The sequence below is a fragment of the Tachyglossus aculeatus genome, chromosome 16 (genome assembly GCF_015852505.1).
Source record: "Tachyglossus aculeatus isolate mTacAcu1 chromosome 16, mTacAcu1.pri, whole genome shotgun sequence".
In the NCBI taxonomy this organism is placed as follows: domain Eukaryota; kingdom Metazoa; phylum Chordata; class Mammalia; order Monotremata; family Tachyglossidae; genus Tachyglossus; species Tachyglossus aculeatus.
The window spans coordinates 44,282,079-44,301,468 of NC_052081.1; the positions used below are offsets into that span (position 1 = coordinate 44,282,079).

General features: G+C 54.2%; 1 protein-coding gene across 1 annotated transcript; it reads left to right on the forward strand.

Annotated features, from left to right (window-relative positions):
* The first annotated feature begins 24 nt into the window (after window positions 1-24).
* On the forward strand, window positions 25-16,823 carry LCK (LCK proto-oncogene, Src family tyrosine kinase). Its single transcript, XM_038757831.1, has 13 exons — window positions 25-75; window positions 7,618-7,724; window positions 7,980-8,061; window positions 8,249-8,339; window positions 8,701-8,799; window positions 9,322-9,425; window positions 9,562-9,711; window positions 10,029-10,181; window positions 12,858-13,037; window positions 14,101-14,177; window positions 15,145-15,298; window positions 15,602-15,733; window positions 16,474-16,823. The coding sequence occupies exons 2-13, from the start codon at window positions 7,623-7,625 to the stop codon at window positions 16,674-16,676; spliced, it is 1,527 nt and encodes a 508-aa protein (XP_038613759.1). The 5' UTR covers window positions 25-75; window positions 7,618-7,622; the 3' UTR covers window positions 16,677-16,823.
* The last annotated feature ends 2,567 nt before the right edge of the window (window positions 16,824-19,390 follow it).

Below are 19,390 nucleotides of genomic sequence, written 5' to 3' on the forward strand. Positions count from 1 at the left end.
AGATGAGAATGTGAGCCAGATCCGGCCAGGGACACCGGACGGGGTGGGGGCCGACGTGGTCCCGGTCACGGACAGGTGAGAAGGACCGCTGGAGTTGGGTTGGGGGGGCCGCTGTGTTGACCTCTCATTATGTGCGGTGGGATCTCCAGCGAGATGCCATTCTGGAAAGGGATGGTGGGGAGAGGTGGGCACAGACAGGCACTGAGGGCCAAGTCCCCAATTCTGGCCTCTCCCCACCCATGCAGGTGGAGGGCACCCACCGCTCTAGGCTCTCTGAATCTGGACTAAAGCTGTCACCTCCTCCAGTTGGCAGAAGCACATTCCCCACTGCTGAGACCTCGGGGGGTCTTCCTGACTGTCCTTTGACTCCCTCCTGCACCCCGGTCTTAACCCCAGGGCCTCTCACCTGAGGTCACCCATGGCTGGGGCGGGGGCGGAGATCTCTGAGAAGCAGCGGAATAACTTTAATTCCATGATGAGCCTCTCGGAAGACCTCAGAGCACCCTCCCGGCCCCCGCATCGCTGCGGCTTCGGCTCCCACGGGGGGAAACCGAGACACAGGGGAGGGGTCCCGGGAAACAGAGCCAGGCCCTGGGATTCAAGCAACCCGAGCTTCCGAGCCCTGCCCTCTCCACACCCCATCCCCCCTCCACCTCACTGCTCAGAGATTCCCGAAAGCCGGAGGGAGGGTTTCCGACATTTTTCTGACATCCTCGAGACCGTTTCCGGAGAGAGTTTCCGATCCAGGGCAGATGAGGGCTTTGGGCAGGGATGGGGCCGGGGGTGCTGGAGGAACCAGGGCCAGGCCTGGACGAACTTCCTGTGGGGGAGGAGTGGAGGCAACGGGAGGCCTTTTGGCTATTTTTGCCCACGGGGCACCCGGCCTCGCTGGCTGCCTGACCCCCAGAGCTTCCTGTTTGGAAGGTCCTTCTGAGTCCCAGATCTGCCCAGCTCCGCCCTGGGTTCCTCTCCAACTCCAAGCTCTGCACAGACAAAGTCCAGTGGCGATAGTCTGTCGCTCAATCCTATCTGTCAGTCGATCGTATTTGTTGAGCGCTCACTGTGCACAGAGCGCCGTAGCAAGCCCTTGGGAGAATACGACAATATAACAGACACATTCCCTGCCCGCATCGAGCTTACGGTCTAGATGGGGAGACAGGCATTAATAGAAATAAATAAATTACAGATAAGTGCCGTGCAGCTGGGAGCGGGGATGAATAAAGGGGTAGTATTTAAGAGCTTACTGAGTGGAGGGAGCTATACTAAGAGCTGGGAGAGAATATGTGGGTGCACAAATTAGCCATGGTCTCTATCCCTTGCGGGGCTCACAGTTTCCGAGTGTTGACTTGAGCCATTTCCAGTTCTGCCTGCCTTTTCTGACCTAGCAGGTCAGAAAAGGGGCTCGGGGCACTGAGGAGGAAGGCACGTGCGAGCAGCGGAGAAGGGCAGAGACGGAGGGCACTAGGGAAGAGATGAAAAGAGCCAGAGATGAAGTCGGGAGAGGATTCAAGGCGGGGAGTTTTTCTGGGCAGGGTGACATTAAGCGAAGCGCAAGAAAACTTATGCGGCCGAACGGTAAACGTCACTTGTTCCTCGGAGTCAACAGGTTGGGTGCTTTTTCCTGTTGCCTGCAGCTCTGTTTGACTTCTCTTCTCAGTGGGGTTATGGCGGCTCCCCCTCTTCCCCAGAAAAGGACCCCTTCCGTGGTTCACGCGAGAGCGTGGAGGTTGGGTCGGGGGACTCAATGGTCTGGGCCGCCCTCTCCCCCTTTGCCCAGGCCCAACTGGGGTCAGGTGGGGATGGGGTGGGCCGCAGGGCGTCTCTCAATCCTTTCCCCTGCGTCCTCTTCCTGGTCTCGCTGACCACCCAACCCTGAATGTCTAACTGCTGCTGAAGCAGCACCCTTCTTCCCCCGCCCCATCAGCTGCTCTCCCTCCACAGGCATTGTTTACCGGACTGGGCACAGGCCCTGTCATGGATGTTGGAGCATGTGCCTTTCAAGAGACCCACATGACTAGTTTAAAGGGATAGGGTCTGGGCCAAGGGAGGTGGCAGGCCCTGGAGGCCCTGGGGATCAATCAATCAATCAATCAATCAATCAATCAATCAGTTGTATTTATTGAGTGCTTACTGTGTGCAGAGCACTGTACTAAGCACTTAGGATCCAGACAGGGGGCAGGGTAGGATGGGATGTGGGGCAGCAAAGGGGAGACCAGGGTAGCCCGGGGTAGGATGGGATGGGATGCTGTAGAGAAGTAGCACGGCTCAGTGGAAAGAGCACAGGTTTTGGAGAAGGAGGTCATGGGTTCGAATTCTGGCTCCACCACTTGACTGCTGTGTGACACTGGGCAAGTCACTTCACTTCTCTGAGCCTCAGTCACCTCAACTGTAAAATGGGGATTAAGACTGTGAGCCCCACGTGGGACAACCTGATCCCCTTTTATTCCCCCAGCGCTTAGAACAGTGCTTTGCACATAGTAAGCGCGTAACAAATGCCATCATTAGTATTATTATGGGGGAGACCAGAGCAGCCCAACCTGAGGCAGGTTGTGACATTCAGCAACTCAAATCATCATGGGAAGGGCCTAGACAAGCCCATAGGATGCTCTTTATTGTATAGAAGTCACAGGGGAACTGAAGAAGTGACCCAAGGCAGCAAGTCACCATTGGAACCCAGGCTCCGTGGGTTCCCAGGCACTGGGTGAGCTGAATCCTTGGCGAGTCACATGTACATGTGACTATACACACACACACAAGCGCTTAGTCCAGTGCTCTGCACACAGTAAGCGCTCAATAAATGAATGAACACGCTCGCAGAAGCCCACCTTTATATACACATCCACACAGAATTAAATGTATCCAAATGCACACACTTACTGACCCATACAATTAGTCCAGTGCTCTGCACACAGTAAGCACTCAATAAATTCGATTGAATGAAAACTGAGGCATCCCCCTCCTCCTTCAAAACACAGAATCACTCCCACGTAGTTCAGTACACACATGAACAGTTTGGACCCACACATAGAATTGCACACCCTTGAACATACACATACGAACGTATACACATTCACACACACATACACACACACACACAAACTGGATGCACCCTCCACCCGACCTATACGTTTATATACACCACACAGAGAATCAACCACGAATACACACACAGAAATGTCGCATCACATTCATAACGAAATGCAGGCACCACTCATCTGTACCCTTCCAAAATACACTCACACAGAAGTCGTAGTCTTGTATATGCACACACGCAATTTCGTGTACCCACACAAACACACGCTGTACCCACTCTCCCCCGCTGCAGACTTTTATAACCCCGTGAACGTGGGCACCCACAGATAGAATTACACACCCATAACACACATCCGCATGTTTCATATGCAAGCCCTGCCACCAGAAAGGCGCACACCCTGGCAGGAAGAGTTCAGGGTCCACGGAGCCACCCTTTGGGCCTCAACTCTGGTTGCTGCTCTGGTGAGATGTGTTAACCACGTGTGCACGTGTGGCTTGAAGGGCTGATGGGCAAACCCGCCACAACCCGTCCACATGGGGATTGGGCATAGATTGCCCACCGTTTTGCTGGGCTCCACGCATAGATGTATGGGCAAATCTTCAGGTTCACACACATAATCATACGTGTAGTCATGGACACGTACCCGCACACAGAGACACACAAATCCAGTCCTACCCAGCAGGAATGGTGTTCCCAAACTTGGATTCACTGGCTCAGGGTCATATACAAATGAGGCCGCATGCACACACACGTACACATCATACATGGACATGTGGACACTTACCCGCGCACACAGACGCATGCATCTAGTCCTACCCAGCAGGGATGGAGTACACAAACACAATTCACTGGCTCAGGGTCATATACAAAGGAGACCGCACACACACACACACACAATCAATCCATCATATTTATTGAGTGCTTACTATGTGGAAAGCACTAAGCACTCTACTTAGTGCTTGGGAGATTACCTTGTATCTACCCCGTGCTTAGAACAGTGCTTGGCACATAGTAAGCGCTTAACAAATACCATCATCCTTACAATATAACAGAACCGATAGGCACGTTCCCTTTTCCCTGTCCCCTCCTCCCCCTCCCCATCCCCCCCGCCTTATCTCCTTCCCCTCCCCACAGCACCTGTATATATGTATATATGTTTGTACGTATTTACTACTCTATTTATTTTCCTTGCACATATTTATTCTATTTATTTTATTAATATGTTTTGTTTTGTTGTCTGTCTCCCCCTTCCAGACTGTGAGCCCGCTGTTGGGTAGGGACCATCTCTATACGTTGCCAACTTGGACTTCCCAAGTGCTTAGTACAGTGCTCTGCACACAGTAAGCGCTCAATAAATGCGATTGAATGAATGAATGTTACAACGAGCACACACACACACATCGAATCCCTCTAGGGAAACCTGCTTCCTGCTTCTTTCATTGATTCTTTCATTCAGTTGTATTTACTGTGTGCAGAGCACTGTACTGAGTGCTTGGGAGAGTACACTACTTTTCTCCTCCTTCCCTCAGAATCAGGGTTCCCCAAAGTTCAGCTCCTCTCCCCATCCCCTTTCCTCCAACCCCCAGGTCCAAAACAAGAGATGATTCAGGGCGAAGAGGGGAGAGGCCCGGGAATGAGGAGGAATTGAGGAGCTTCCCCCAAAGGAAACACATGTCCACTCCCACAGGAGGAAACTGAGTCTAGGGGGAGAGGTCCTGGGAGCAGAGTCAGATCCTTGGGGTCCAGGCTTGCTTGTCATAGGTGGGAAATTAGGGAGTTACAGAAAGGAACCAGGAGCCCGGTTCCTCCAGGGAAAGGGGGTCCCAGTCAGCCCAGCCCTGAGTATACTGGGGTGAGACTGAGAGGTAGGAGGGGACACCCCAGAAGGTATCTATGGGGGAGAACCGGGGGGACAAGTAGCTATCCTGACCTCACCGTGAAATCCTCTGAGGATGATGGTATTTGTTAGGCACGTACTATATGCCAAACACTGAACTAAGTAGAGAAGCAGCATGGCTCAGTGGAAAGAGCACGGGCTTTGGAGATAGAGGTCATGGGTTTGAATCCCGACTCCACCACATGTCAGCTGTGTGATCTTGGGCAAGTCACTTAACTTCTATGGGCCTCAGTTACCTCATCTGTAAAATGGGGATTGACTGTGAGCCCCACATGGGACAACCTGATCACCCTGTATCCTCCCCAGCGCTTAGAGCAGTGCTTTGCACATAGTAAGCGCTTAACAAATGCCAATTATTATTATTATTACTGGGGTAGTTACAGGTAATAAGGTCGGATGCTATCCCTGTCCCACATCAGGTTCTCCGTCTAACTAAGAGGGAGAGCAGGTATTTTAAAGTCATTTTACAATTGAGCTCTGCCAAGTGTCAGCTGTGTGATTTTGGGCCAGTCACTTAACTTCTCTGGGCCTCAGTTCCCTCATCTGGAAAATGGGGATGAAGACTGTGAGCCCCCCGTGGGACAACCTGATCTCCTCGTAACCTCCCCAGCGCTTAGAACAGTGCTTTGCACATAGTAAGCGCTTAATAAGTGCCATCATTATTATTAATTGAGGAAACTGAGGCACAGGGAAAGTAAATGACTTGCCCAAGGTCACCCAGCAGGCAAGTGACGGCCCTGAGGTTAGAACCCAGTTCCTCTGACTTCCAAACCTGCGTTCTTTTCAATAAGTCACGCTGCTCTTCTGTCTGATGGCGGCTTCCGCTCCCATGGTGGGGGCTGGGCTTAGCCTTCTCCGTAAGCCCAGATTGGGGCGGGAGGGGGAGAAATCATCATCATCATCATCAATCGTATGTATTGAGCGCTTACTATGTGCAGAGCACTGTACTAAGCGCTTGGGAAGTACAAATTGGCAACATCTAGAGACGGTCCCTACCCAACAGTGGGCTCACAGTCTAAAAGGGGGAGACAGAGAACAAAACCAAACATACTAACAAAATAAAATAGAACAGATGTGTAGAAATAAATTAATTAAATAAATAAATAAATAGAGTAAAAAAAAAATATGTACAAACATATATACATATATACAGGTGCTGTGGGGAAGGGAGGGAGGTAAGATGGGGACTAGTAGCCCAAACTCACTTCATCGTTGCCTCCGTCTCCCTCCTCTTTTCCCTTCCCCGCTCTCTCTCCTATGTCTTTGCTCATCTCCATCTTTGCCATCCATCCGCCAGCCGACCGGTGATATTTATTGTGCGCTTACTCTGTGCCGAGCACTGTACTGAGCGCTCGGGAGAGTACAATCCAATAGAGCTGGTAGACAGGCCCCTTGCCCCCAAGGAACTTGCAGACTTTTCCCCAAATGTCACCTTGTTGTTGAGGTATGCGGTGCTTGTTGGATGGGCTGTAAGCTCGTCGTGGGCAGGGAAAGTGTCTGTCATCTCTGTAGTATGGCGCTCTCGCAAGAGTTTATCACTGGCTGCAAGTAGGAGCCGGTTACTCACACACGGGGTCATTCATTCATTCAATCGTATTTATTGAGCGCTTACTGTGTGCAGAGCACTGTACTAAGCGCTTGGGAAGCACAAGTTGGCAACCCATAGAGACGGAACGTGTGCACCCGGTGATCAGGCGGTACACGCAGGATGGAGCTGTACACCCACGGGCTTAGGTGGTACAAAGGGAAGCAACATAACCTAGTGGAGAGAGCACGGGCCTGGGAATCAGAAGGACCTGAGTTCTAATCCCGGCTCCGCCACCTTTCTGACGTGTGACCTTGGGCAAGTCGCTTCACTTCTCTGTGCCTCAGTTCCCGCATCTTTAAAACGGGGATTAAGAGCGTGAGCCCCATGCGGGACGGGGACTGTGTCCAACCTGATTAGCTCGTATCTACCCCAGCACTTAGAACAGTGCTTGACGCATAGTAGGCGCTTAACAAATGCTATCATCGTCAAGTCTGTGAGCCCCATGCGGGACAGGGACTGTGTTCAATCGGGTTTGCTCGTATCCATCCCAGTGCTTAGTACAGTGCCCGGCACGTAGTAAGTGCTTAACAAATACCACAATTATTATTATCGTTATTACATACATGTGGAGTCATGTGGTACAGACCCGGTGATCAGAGGGTGAGCTCTTTTAGGGGCCGACGGTTCCAGCCTGTTCCCCGACTCCCCAACCCAGAGGCCTCCGCTTGGGCCATCTGAGGGTCCTGGGGACACCCGATGCTCAGACCGTGTGCCCAGAAAGGGGCTTCCCCAAGGTTACCAGGCAGGCAGCCCCTAGGTTACCAGGCAGGCAGTGCCCGGGATGCTCTCGGCCCTCTGCCCAGTCTACTCGTCGCTCAGGGAGCGGCATCGGCAGTGCTCAGAAAGGCCTGGGTGAAGTGGGAGCAGAAGCAGGGTGGGGTGTGATGGGGGCCTGGGGGGAAAGAAGACCCACGGCTCTGGGCAAGGTGGATCTGTTTAACATACCCTGTGGGCTCAGGAAAGCTGGCAGTGCCCGGGCACTCAGCTGTCCCACCCAAACGCCCCTGTTTCTGTCTGGGGAAGGGTCTGGAGAAGAATGTGTGTCTCGGCGGGTGGAGGGGCCCGGTCGGCTGTCCTTCTCACCCCCTCCCCTTGCAGGGGCCATGGGCTGTAACTGCAGCTCTGACTATGATGATGACTGGATGGAAAACATTGACCTGTGCGACCGTTGCCACTACCCCATCGCCCCGGAAAGCAAAGCCCAGGTTGGCGGGGGTGGAGTGTTTGTGAGTGTGTGTGTGTGTGTGTGTGTTTGGGGGGTGGGAGGGGACGGGGGAGCCTGATCCTGAGCCGGAGGAGGCCCCCCAAGGCAAGGGAGGGCGCGGCAGGGTGGGGGGGGTCTCTGGGGTGGGGGGGGCAAGGCGAGCTGGAGACGGGGCTGGAGGCAGGGGGTTGGAGGCTTTGGGGGTGGAAGAGAGGAGGTGGATGCCCCCTCCCCACGCCCACGCCCCCTCCTCCAGCTCCCCTTCCGCAACGGCTCCGAAGTGCGGGACCCTCTGGTCTCCTACGAGGGCTCCCACCCGCCCGTCTCCCCGCTGCAAGGTACTCGGACCCCGCCATCCCTGGCCTACCTCCATCCCCCGGGCCCTGGGACCCTCCCCGTCCCCCGCACTCAGCCCCTGGGGCGTTGGGGTCGTCTGGCCTCGGACTTGGCCCTGTCTCCCCTCCCCTGGGACCCCCCAGGACCCCCTGGGCCTCCTCCACCGGCCTGTCCCGCCTTTCTCTCCAGACAACCTGGTGGTCGCCCTGCACAACTATGAGCCAGTCCACGATGGGGACCTGGGCTTCCAGAAGGGCGAGCAGCTCCGCATCCTGGAGCAGTGAGTTCCAGCCCTCGCCCCCTGCCTCGTCCTTCTGCCCCCCTCCTGGTTTCCACCGCCCGTACCAGCTGGGGGCTCAGCCCGGGGATGGCGGTGCCTGGGAAACTGTAGGCCGCGGCATTCCCGGGGGCCTGCGGGGTGGGAGGACCAGAGCCTGGGGCAGCTTTGGGTGGCAGTGCCTGAGGGCCAGTGTTGGGGGAGAGAAGCAGTGCCCGGATGGGCAGCATTATTGGGGGCAGTGCCTGGAACAGTTCCTGAGCCAGCTTTGAGAGTCAGTGTTGGGAAGGCGGGGTGGGCATCACTTTGGCGGGGGCAGTGCCCGGCGTGGGCAGCGATGAGTGGCAGGGGCCTTTTGTGGCAGGAACGGAGAGTGGTGGAAGGCCCAGTCTCTCACCACCGGCCAGGAAGGCTTCATCCCCTTCAACTTCGTGGCCCGAGCCAACAGCCTGGAGCCGGAGCCGTGAGTTGGTCCGGGGGCGTGGGTCAGGGGGAGGCATTGGGGGGTCGGGGAGGGGCCTCCCACTGGAGACCCCGGGGAGAGGGGGGAATAGAATAATACTACTAATAATAATGGTGTTTGTTAAGTGCTTACTATGTGCCAAGCACTGTTCTAAGTGCTGGGAGAGATACAAGGTGATCAGGTTGTCCCCACGTAGGACTCACAGTCTTAATCCCCATTTTACAGATGAGTTAACCGAGTCCCAGAGAAGGGAATCAATCAATCAATCAATCAATCAATCAATCGTATTTATTGAGCGCTTACTATGTGCAGAGCACTGTACTAAGCGCTTGGGAAGTACAAATTGGCATCACATAGAGACAGTCCCTACCCGATAGTGGGCTCACGGTCTAAAAGGGGGGGGGGGGGGCAGACGAGTGACTGGAGTGGGGATTAGAACCCACGACCTCTGACCCCCCACCCCCCCGGGCTCTTTGGGCTGACTCTCCTCCCTCTCTCTGTCCCTCTCTACGCCCTCCCCAGTTGGTTCTTTAAAGATCTGAGCAGAAAAGACGCGGAGAGGCAGCTGCTGGCTCCGGGCAACATGCATGGCTCCTTCCTGGTGAGGGAGAGCGAGACCACTAAAGGTGAGGGGGCGGAGGCCGCCGGAGAGGGCAGGGCTGGAAGGCCTGAGGGTTGGGGTCGGCCTGAAAGAGGGGAGCTGATCCCTGCCCTCTCTCCTCGGTGGTCCCGGGGGGTCCCGGCCACTGGGGTTTCTCCCAGGCTCCTACTCGCTGTCGGTGAGGGACTTCGACCAAACCCAGGGAGAAGTCGTGAAACATTACAAGATCCGCAACATGGACAAGGGCGGCTACTACATCTCCCCCCGAATCACCTTTCGCAGCCTGCAGGATCTGGTCAAGCATTATACCAGTGAGACACCCCCCCGTCACCCACCCTCACCCTGGCGCTTCCTGCAGGGCCCACCCCCATCTCCCTCCATTCCTCCCTCCTGCGGGCACATTTCGCGCCTCTCCAGGTCCCCTTTGCCCCCTTGGTGCCCTGTACCCTAGGGCTTGCCCACTCTTTCCCCCGGCCCTAGGTGCCACGCCTCGGCCATCCTTGTCTTTTTTGGCCCACGGTGAGAGACCGGGTGACCGGGGAGGGTCGAACCCCCACAGCTGGCTCTGGAGGGAGGGGTTCGGGGCCGGACTGGCCCCTGCCCCCTCCGTGACCTCTGCCCTCTGCAGACAACACGGATGGGCTCTGCACCCGTCTCAGCAAGCCATGCCAGACCCACAAGCCACAGAAGCCCTGGTGGCAGGATGAGTGGGAGGTCCCACGGGAGACACTGAAGCTCGTGGAGAGGCTGGGAGCCGGCCAGTTTGGGGAGGTCTGGATGGGTGAGTCGTGCCAGGGTCCTTCCCCCATCCCATGCCAGTCTGCGCCCTCCCTGGAACTCATAGAGGTGGGAACCCCCCCGGGGAAGGGGGTCCCTCAGATCTTAGGGTGGGAAATGTCCCTAGCCCACCCCTCCGGAGAGGCCCTTCCCTCTCTCGGTCAATCAGTCGATTCGCCCAGTGGTATTTATTGAGCACTTACTGTATGCAGAGTACTGTACTAACTGCTTCAGTACAATAGGGTTGGTAGACGTGATCCATTCATTCATTCAGTAGTATTCATTAAGTGTGCTTGGGAGAGTACAATATAACAATAAACGGACATATCCCTGCCCACAGCAGAGCTTACAGTCTAGAGGGGGAAACAGACATTAATGTAAATAAATAGAATTACAGATTTGCGGTTAAGTTCTGTGGGGCTGGGAGGGGGGATGAATAAAGGGAGCAAGTCAGGGCAAGGCAGAAGGCAGTGGGAGAAAAGAAAATGAGGGCTTAGGGAAGGGCTCTTTGAGGAGATGGGTCTTCAGTGAGGCTTTGAAGGCAGAGAGAGTAATTGTCTTTTGGATATGAAGAGGGAGGGCGTTCAGGGCCAGAGGCAGGGCTTGGGCCAGAGGTCAGGGGCGAGATAGACAAATTCGAGGTTGAGCATTAGAGGGGCGAAATATGCCGGCTGGGTTCTAGTAAGAGAACAGCTAGGTGAGGTGGGAGGGGGTAAGGTGATTGAGTGTTTTAAAGCCAATGGTGAGGAGTTTTTGTCTGATGCGGAGGCGGATGGGCACCCACTGGAGGTTCTTGAGGCCTGAATGTTCTTGTACAAGAATGATCTGGGCAACAGAGTGACGAATGAACTGGAGTGGGGAGAGACAGGAGGCAGGGAGGTCAGCGAGGAGGCTAGGACAATAATCAAGGTGCGATAGGATAAGTGCTTGGACTAATACATTGGCAGTTTGGTTGGAGAGGGAATGGAGGATTTTAGTGATGTCGTGAAGGTTGAACCGCAGAATTTAGTAATGGATTGAATATGAGAAACAGCATAGCTCAGTGGAAAGAGCCCGGGCTTCGGAGTCAGAGGTCATGGATTCAAATTCCGGCTCCACCAATTGTCAGTTGTGTGACTTTGGGCAAGTCACTTCGCTTCTCTGTGCTTCAGTTACCTCATCTGTAAAATGGGGATTAATGGGACTGTGAACCCCTCAAGGGACAACCTGATCACCTTGTAACTTCCCCAGCGCTTAGAACAGTGCTTTGCACATAGTAAGCGCTTAATAAATGCCATTATTATTATTATTATTATTATTATTATTATTATTATTATTATATGTGGGTTGAATGACAGAGAGGAGTTAAGGATAATGTCAAGGCAACAGTCTTGTGAGACAGGAAGGATGGTGGTGCCATCTACAGTGATGGGAAAGTCAGGGGAAGGACAGGGTTTGGGTAGGAAGATAAGGTGTTCTCTTTTAGTCACGTTAAGTTTGAGGTGATGGTGGGACATCTGTAAGCAGTTAATAAATACCATTTTTTTAAAAAAAGAGACAGGGCAAAGGTGATACAGCAAGGAAAGCAAGTAGAGGAATTGAGGGCTTAATCAGGGAGGACCTCTGCACCTTGATTTCTGCTGCTGGGGTGGACACCAACCCCCCCATTTCTAACATTTCTAATAACATCATGGATGTGCCTCGTGCTTTCAAGTGGCAAAGCACTTTTCACATGTGCCTAGTGGAAAGACCCCGGACTTGGTAGTCAGGGGACCTGGGTGCTAATCCCAGATCGGCACCTTGACTGCTATATGGCCTCAGACAAGTCATTTCACTCCTCTGTGCCTCAGTTTCCTCATCTGTTAAATGGGGATGAAACACCTGTTCTCCCTCCCCTGTAGAAGGAGTCCCATGTGGGGCAGGGACTGCGTTCGACCTGATTATGTTGTAACTACCCCAGGGCTTAGTACGGAGCTTGGTAGAGAGTAAGTGCTTAGCGAATACCACCATTATTATTAGAACCATGTTTCCCAATTCCCGGCCCTGTGCTCTCGTCACTGGGCGACCCAATCAATCAATCAATCAATCGTATTTATTGAGTGCTTACTGTGTGCAGAGCACTGTACTAAGCGCTTGGGAAGTACAAGTTGGCAACATATAGAGACGGTCCCTACCCAACAGTGGGCTCACAGTCTAGAAGGGGAAGACAGAGAACAAAACAAAACATCATCATCATCATCATCAATCGTATTTATTGAGCGCTTAGTATGTGCAGAGCACTGTACTAAGCGCTTGGGAAGTACAAATTGGCAACATATAGAGACAGTCCCTACCCAACAGTGGGCTCACAGTCTAAAAGGGGGAGACAGAGAACAAAACCAAACATATTAACAAAATAAAATAAATAGGATATGTACAAGTAAAATAAATAAATAAACAGAGAAATAAATATGTACAAACATATATCCATATATACAGGTGCTGTGGGGAAGGGAAGGAGGTAAGGCGGGGGGATGGGGGGGAGGGGGAGAGGAAGGAGGGGGCTCAGTCTGGGAAGGCCTCCTGGAGGAGGACCCAGCAGTCCTAAAGGAGAGGGGGGAGTGCAGGAGTTAGGGGGACAGGGAGAGTGTCGGGGGATGGGTCTGGCTTCTAATGCTATCATGTGGCAACTTTGCCCCACTCCCCCCTACCCCATCCTTAGGATACTACAACGGACACACCAAAGTGGCAGTGAAGAACCTGAAGCCCGGCAGTATGTCTCCCAGCGCCTTTCTGGCGGAAGCCAACCTCATGAAGAACCTGCAGCACTCCAGGCTGGTCCGTCTGTATGCCGTGGTCACCCAGGAGCCCATCTACATCATCACCGAGTACATGGAGAACGGTGGGCCACCCAGACCCGCCAACCCCCCCGGACCGGACCTGCCTTCCCCTCCTCCCCCAAATCTGTGCCCTCCCGGATCTTGCCCTCCCTCTGACCCCGTCTGCCCCATCAGGCCTCGTCCAACCCCTGGGCTTGCCCACATTCCCAGGCCCTGCCTCTCTGGTGCAGAGTAAAAAGAAAGGATTCCCCCCAGGCTTTTCAGAGTAGGAAATGGAGGAGCCGGGATCCCGATCCTCTGGGCCTGCTTTTTCTCTCAGAAACTCCCAGGAGCTCTCCACCAGTCCCCACGTCTCGCCACTCTTCCCCGAAATGCAGTGGACGACTGGGTACTGGGGTTACCTGTTCCAGGAGCTGCAGGGCCTCTATGTTGGGTTGTCATGATCTCCGAGCTGAGCCCCAGTTTCCTCCACTCCTGCCACAGGACGGGAGATTTCTCTTTCCGGGGATTTCCCTGGGTGGTCTCATGGTTGAGGTATTTCATGGCTTGAGGTCAGCCCGTGGAGGATGAGAGATTTGCTGGAAGTGTGGCGGTGTGTGAGTGCACGTGTAGGGTGAATGCAGCCATTCACGGGCCACTGGGTAAACTACCCCTGCTCCTCCGCCCCCAGAACCCACCCCCTCTTGAGCCGTAGGGCTCCTGGGGGGTCTCTCTCCCTACCGCTTATCACTGGGGGGTCTCTCTCCCTACCGCTTAATCACTGGGGGGTCTCTCTCCCTACCGCTTATCACTGCAGAACTCCCGTGTGCACGGTTGTGCATGACTGAACACCCTAGTCTGCACGTGATTGTGTGGAAGTGTTTGTAAAGAATGGGGTTGTGATTCTGTGTGTGAGGGGTATGTATCTGGGTGAGCGTGAGCGCGTACATGTGTGTGGGGGGGGTGGTGAGGGAGTGAATGGGTGAGTGTACGTATGTGTGTGTAGGGTGGAAACGGGTGTGTTAACCTTGACCGCTCCCCCATTTCTGGACTGGATCAGTTCCCCACCTGATTCTTCCCGGACCGGAGAGGTCAGGGCGGGGAGAAGTGGGGGAACCGCAGTGAACCTTTCTGGGGGGCTCGCAGGGAGCCTGGTGGATTTCCTCAAGACCTCCGAGGGTGTCAAACTGACCATCAGCAAGCTGCTGGACATGGCGGCACAGGTAAGGGGCAGCTGACTCAGGAGGAGGCCGCAAAGGGAGAAAGCAGGTGGTTAAAACTGAGCCCGGGGACGGGTCTGCGTCTGGGAGAGGGGGTGGGGCAGAGAAGCAGTGTGTCCTAGTGGAAAGAGTGCAGACTTGAGAGGCAGAGGAACTGGGTTCTAATTCTGCATCTATCTCTTGACTGCCGTGTGATCTTGGCCAAATTATTTAACTTCTCTGTGCCTCAGTTTCCTCATCTGTAAAATAGGGATGAAATCCTACTCCCTCCTTTTTTGACTGTAGGACAGAGACTGTGTCCAATTAGATTATCTTGTATCCACCCCAGTGCTTACTAAGGTGCTTAACAAGTACCGTTATTATCATGATTATTAATTAGTATTATTACCTGCTGAATCACCTTGGAGAAGTCCCTTAACTTCACTGTGCCTCAGTTTCTTCATCTAGAAAATGGGGATCCAATCCCTGTTTGCTCTCCTACTTAAACTGTGAACCCAGTGTGGGACAGGGACTGGATCTGTCCTGGTTAGCGACCAGTGCTTAGAGCAGTGTTTGGCACACTGTAGGTCCCTAACAAATACTGTAGTTATTATCATCACAGAAGCAGCATGGTGTAGTGGATAGAGCATCGCCTGGGAGTCAGAAGGTCATGGGTTCTAATCCGGGCTCTGCCTCTTGTCTGCTGTGTGAACTTGGGCAAGTCACTTCACTTCTCTGTGCCTCAGTTACCTCACCTGTAAAATGAGGATTAAGACTGTGAGACCAACGTGGGGCAGGGACTGTGTCCAACCTGAATATCTTGTATCTACACCAGTACTAAGAACAGTGCCTGGCATATAGTAAGCGCTTAACAAATAGCATTATTATTATTAGTAGTAGTAGTAATACTAATAATGAGTTCCGAGGACCCCGGAGGGAGTTGGAGAGGGTGGGAGGGCTCCCTTCCCACCTGTCCGCCCACCTCCCCCAGATCGCAGAGGGCATGGCCTTCATCGAGGAAAAGAATTACATCCACCGGGACCTGCGCGCGGCCAACATCCTCGTGTCGGAGAGTCTGTGCTGTAAGATCGCGGACTTTGGGCTGGCCCGGCTCATTGAGGATAACGAGTACACGGCCCGGGAGGGTGAGGATAGGATTTGGGGAGCCTCCCGGGGGTGGGGGGAGGCTACCAAAGGGGTCCCCGATGCCCCCCAAGATCTGCTGACCAACCCTTTCCTGGAGCCTCCATCCCTCCCCGCTGCGGGTCACTGGTCCGCCTCAGTAAGGCAGCCTCACATCCTGGTGACAGAGATGGGAAGGCCACTCAACCCTTTTGGTCCTGGCCGGGTGGCGACTACAGGCCAATTATTGGAAGGACCCAGGGGACCCTCGTCGTCCTCTCTTCAAATTCCACTGCCACCCCTCCTCCCTCTCCCGCCCCTGACAGGAGCCAAGTTTCCCATCAAGTGGACGGCCCCCGAGGCCATTAACTACGGCACCTTCACCATCAAGTCGGACGTCTGGTCCTTTGGGATCCTGCTGACGGAGATTGTCACCTACGGGCGGATACCGTACCCAGGTCAGGACCTCCGTCTCCCATCCCGGGAGGCGGGGAGGAGAGACCCCCAGGGGTCCTACAAGGCCCTGTCAGGAAGCAGAAATAGCAGTGGGTTTGATGGGGGCGTGGATTAATTCAGGGGTGAGCAAGCCGTACTGGATCACCGGAGGGAAAGTTAGCCGTGTTGGGTGGCACGTCCCTAACCATTAGGAAAACCATCACACGGCTTCTCCAAGCGTCCCATTGGAGACAGAACTCTGGACTGGGTGGCCATTAATCTGCTCCAGGAATGGCGACTGGCTAAAGGAAGGAGAGAGGGGGAGAGAGAGTTAGGAATGTGAGCCCACTGTTGGGTAGGGACTGTCTCTATATGTTGCCAACTTGTACTTCCAAAGTGCTTAGTACAATGCTCTGCACACAGTAAGCACTCAATAAGTATGATTGATTGGTTGATTGATTGAATGAAGAACAGACAGACGAGCCCACTACTACTTCCAACAGGTTGTCACAGAGGGAGAACTGGGGAGGGCCTTCAGGGAAATGCCATGAAAAAATGGTATCTTGAACATATTGATTATTTTCAAGCTCAAATCTCCCAGAATCCATGCCAGGCAGAGGGGAGAACACAGGGTCTCGGGGAGCGGAGAGCAGCTCTGCCCCAGTGAGGATAGAACTAAGCCCATGGCGGTGATTTCTGGCGGAATGGAGGGTGGCCGAAGGGGCTGATCTCCCGCCTCTCTTCACCGGCCCTGGGGTTGCAGGTATGACCAATCCCGAGGTAATCCAGAACCTGGAGCGGGGCTACCGCATGCCCCAGCCGGAAAACTGCCCGGAGGAGCTGTATGACCTGATGCAGCTGTGCTGGAAGGAGAAACCGGAGAACAGACCCACTTTCGAGTACATGAAGAGCGTTCTAGAGGACTTCTTCACAGCCACCGAGGGCCAATACCAACAGCAGCCCTGAGGGCCCTTGCCCGGATCTGCCCCCAGGAGCGGCCTGAGTCCCCGCCGAGCCCGGGAACCCGGCGGCCCGGCCCGGCGGCCCACCACCCTCGGACATATACGCAGCATGCCAAGCGCGTGGACTGGCTCTGTCGAGAAACCACCTATTCTTGACCAGTGAGTGATGCTTCGATCAAGGAGTCATTCACTAAGCATCCTCGGAGGGCTAAGCTCTGGCCCGGCCGTCAGGAGAATATTACTGTGAAGTCCTAGAAGTCACGGACCTTGTTCTCCGGGAGCTTACAGTCTATGGGGAGGACTCAAGCCAAGGCCCTCAGGATGTCACTTTTCCCTAACATATGATACCCCTCTTCACCATTCGCCCCCAACCTCCAACGTATCCCCGATGCTCGTGTAGTCACCATTCCAGCACTTTTAAAGTTCTTTCCTTCTGGCCGCCACCCAGCCCCCTCAGAGTCTTCCCCCCATCTTTATCTCTGCAGGGGTCACCTGCCCTCCCAGAGCCTAAGTGTGCCCAAGAGGGTCAAGCTGGATGCCCAGGTCAGGCGTCTGGTGGCCATTCCACTTCCCCTCTATCTGTTGCGGGAACCAGGCACGACCAGCTTCCTCTGTTACTCCCAGGGAGTCTACGTTACTTTGTCCTGCCATCTTGCTGAGCCAGGGACGAGTGGGTGGGGGCCCTATCCAGACCTGCAAATCCTTCCCACTCTCATAAGCCTCAGACCTCCGGCTTCCAGAAAGCACCTAGGGATCCATCTAAATTTGAGCCAGGGCCTCTCCCGGGCTCTCTTCCCACCACCCCAGCTTTGCCCCTTGAAGTTTGCATAACTGTTGGGGGTACTGAAATTCCAGGATGTGGGATATTTGGGGTCACAAATAAACTTCTGGAACTAGATCAGAGAGTCTTGATCCTCCATTAATCCGTGGTATTTACTGAATGCTTACTGGACATTTAGAGCACTGAACTTAGCTCTTGGGAGAGTACCATAGAGTAGACACCATCCCTGCCCTCATGGAGCTTCAGAGCAGCTTCAGAGAAAATCTCCTGGGGAGATTGGATTTTGATTGGCAGAGGGTAGGGGGCTGGGAGCAGCATGGCTCAGTGGAAAGAGCCCGGGCTTTGGAGTCAGAGGTCATGGGTTCGAATCCCGGCTCCGCCACATGTCTGTTGTGTGACCTTGGGCAAGTCACTTAACTTCTCTGAGCCTCAGTTCCCTCATCTGTAAAATGGGGATTAAGACTGTGAGCCCCCCGTGGTACAACCTGATCACCTTGTTTCCCCCTCAGTGCTTAGAACAGTGCTTTGCACATAGCAAGCGCTTAACAAATAATAATAATAATACTAATAATCGCATTTATTAAGCGCTTACTATGTGCAGAGCGCTGTTCTAAGCGCTGGGGGGATACAAGGTGATCAAGTTGTCCCACGTGGGGCTCACAGTCTTTATCCCCATTTTACAGATGAGGTAACTGAGGCCCAGAGAAGTTAAGTGACTTTTCCAAGGTCACACAGCAGACATGTGGCGGAGTCGGAATTCGAACTGATGTAGTCCCGGAGTTCTGGCGCTCCCGAAATGGCTCAGTGCCAATTTATCTCCTTCCCCCCCACACCCCGTTCTGCACGACGTAGTAGACGCCCCCTGCGGCCGACCATGGTTCTGCCCGTGGCGCCCCCTATCGCCTACAATGGTTCTGCCCGGGGCACCTCCTGCGGCCGACGATGGTTCTGCCCGGGGCGCCCCCTGCGGCCGACGATGGTTCTACCCGGGGCGCCCCCTACCAACGGCAATGGTTCTGCCCGGGGCGCCCCCTACGGCAGACAATGGTTCTGCCCGGGGCGCCCCCTATCGCCTACAATGGTTCTGCCCGTGGTGCCCCCTGCGGCCGACGACGGTTCTGTCCGGGGCGCCCCCTGCGGCCGACGATGGTTCCGCCCGGGGCGCCCCCTGCGGCCGACGACGGTTCTGCCCGGGGCGCCCCCTACCGCCGACAATGGTTCTGTCCGGGACGCCCCCTATCGCCTACAATGGTTCTGCCCGTGGCGCCCCCTGCGGCCGACGACGGTTCTGTCCGGGGCGCCCCCTGCGGCCGACGACGGTTCTGCCCGTGGCGCCCCCTGCGGCTGACGACGGTTCAATCAATCAATCAATCGTATTTATTGAGCACTTACTGTGTGCAGAGCACTGTACTAAGCGCTTGGGAAGTCCAAGTTGGCAACATAGAGAGACAGTCCCTACCCAACAGCGGGCTCCCAGTCTAAAAGGGGGAGACCGAGAACAAAACCAAACATACCAACAAAATAAAATAAATAGAATAGATATGTACAAGTAAAATAAATAAATAAACAAATAGAGTAATAAATCTGTACAAACATATATACATATATACAGGTGCTGTGGGGAAGGGAAGGAGGTAAGATGAGGGGGATGGAGATGGGGACGAGGGGGGATGACGGTTCTGCCCACTGTTGGGTAGGGACTGTCTCTATATGTTGCCAACTTGTACTTCCCAAGCGCTTAGTCCAGTGCTCTGCACAAAGTAAACGCTCAATAAATACGATTGATTAATAATAATAATAATGATGGCATTTATTAAGCGCTTACTACGTGCAAAGCACTGTTCTAAGCACTGGGGAGGTTACAGGGTGATCAGGTTGTCCCACGAGGGGCTCACAGTCTTAATCCCCATTTTACAGATGAGGTAACTGAGGCCCAG

Excerpts from the sequence above, each read along its gene's own strand:
- LCK (XM_038757831.1), top strand. The coding sequence starts at position 7,623 with ATGGGCTGTAACTGCAGCTCTGACTATGATGATGACTGGATGGAAAAC. Across the intron at positions 9,426-9,561 it reads GGAGAGCGAGACCACTAAAG|GCTCCTACTCGCTGTCGGTG; the intron begins GTGAGGGGGCGG and ends GGTTTCTCCCAG. Across the intron at positions 13,038-14,100 it reads CACCGAGTACATGGAGAACG|GGAGCCTGGTGGATTTCCTC; the intron begins GTGGGCCACCCA and ends GGGGGCTCGCAG.